This window comes from Sinocyclocheilus grahami, unplaced genomic scaffold (genome assembly GCF_001515645.1).
Source record: "Sinocyclocheilus grahami isolate Dianchi unplaced genomic scaffold, SAMN03320097.WGS_v1.1 scaffold37499.1, whole genome shotgun sequence".
NCBI classification, from domain to species: Eukaryota; Metazoa; Chordata; class Actinopteri; order Cypriniformes; family Cyprinidae; genus Sinocyclocheilus; species Sinocyclocheilus grahami.
Window position 1 is genome coordinate 1 of NW_015522984.1, and position 1,393 is coordinate 1,393.

The 1,393-nt window shown below is 36.7% G+C and overlaps 1 protein-coding gene across 1 annotated transcript; it reads left to right on the forward strand.

Annotated features, from left to right (window-relative positions):
• Window positions 1-84: 84 nt before the first annotated feature.
• Window positions 85-1,219, forward strand: LOC107580606 (alpha-actinin-4-like; the record flags this gene model as incomplete). The annotated part of the gene is made up of 4 exons (XM_016266277.1): window positions 85-199; window positions 393-512; window positions 909-995; window positions 1,132-1,219. Coding segments are annotated over 4 exons (410 nt in total), but the record flags the coding sequence as incomplete, so codon positions are not given.
• Between the last annotated feature and the right edge of the window lie 174 nt (window positions 1,220-1,393).

Here is a 1,393-nt window from a genome sequence, read left to right on the forward strand (position 1 = left end):
TTCCTGCATGCAGCAGAACGCAGCCCTTTCCTGTTTCCCTGACCTTGCTTCCACTTTTTTGACATTATTTCCTGTTTGTTCTAGACTTTCACGGCCTGGTGCAACTCTCATCTGCGAAAGGCAGGAACGCAGATCGAAAACATTGAAGAGGATTTCAGAGATGGACTCAAACTCATGCTGCTCTTAGAGGTCATCTCAGGTCAGTGAGCTTTCAACTTCAATCATTCATTCATTCACCCTGGAGTTTCTAGTTCATTTGCAGCTTCCCAAAGCTGTGCGAAACACTGCAGAGACGCTAAGCTAATGTTTAGAATGTAGTGGGGTTCGTGTTTGTGCTGATGTGATGGAAATACTGTGGAAAGCATGTGAGAAGTCATCATATTTTCGTGCAGGGGAGAGGTTACCAAAACCTGAAAGAGGAAAGATGAGAGTTCACAAGATCAACAACGTCAACAAAGCGCTGGACTTCATCGCCAGCAAAGGAGTCAAACTGGTGTCCATCGGTGCAGAAGGTACAAACACTTTCCTGTGTATCAGACTGTATGTTCACTGCTGATTTATATATATATATATATATGTATAATAGCCAGGATTATTATCGTTAACTAAAACAAAACAATCATTAATTTCCTAAAATAAAAGTTAACTAAAATAAAATATTAAAAATAAAACAGGTTTTGTGCTAAATTAAAACGAAAACTGAAAATATACAAAAAAAACTCAAATTCATAACATTAACAAAAACTATAGTAGTATATCAGTGATACTAAAATAACACTAATGCGTGCTAATAAATATGATATAGTTTATAGTTTAGTTTATATATGTAGTTATTGTAATTTATAATTTTTTTTAGAGCAAGTTTTTCACTTTCAACATCTAATAGTGTTGTGTGCCTGCCTTTATAGAAATCGTGGATGGAAATGCCAAGATGACTCTGGGAATGATTTGGACCATCATCCTCCGCTTCGCCATCCAGGACATCTCAGTGGAGGGTATAATTTAACCTCCATATTGTTTTAGAAATTTTAGGAACTGCTCTGTATAATCGAGCATACTTTAGAGAACAACCCCAAACAAACTTAATGAATGTTCAGTAATGGCCTGTTTCTGCTGTTTGTCTCTCTTTAGAAACCTCCGCTAAAGAAGGATTGTTGCTCTGGTGTCAGAGAAAGACGGCTCCTTACAAGAACGTCAACGTTCAGAACTTCCATATCAGGTTTGAAATGCATACTAGATTTGATCTTTGATCTACGACCTTTATTTGACTGTGTGTTTTCTGTGGTTTTAATTTTGTTGATTCACCCAAAGGTGGGTTTTGCATAGAGCGGTGTTATGGATGTATTTGAATAAACAAATGATCAATGATAGCTAAAGATGATGGGTAAAAAAA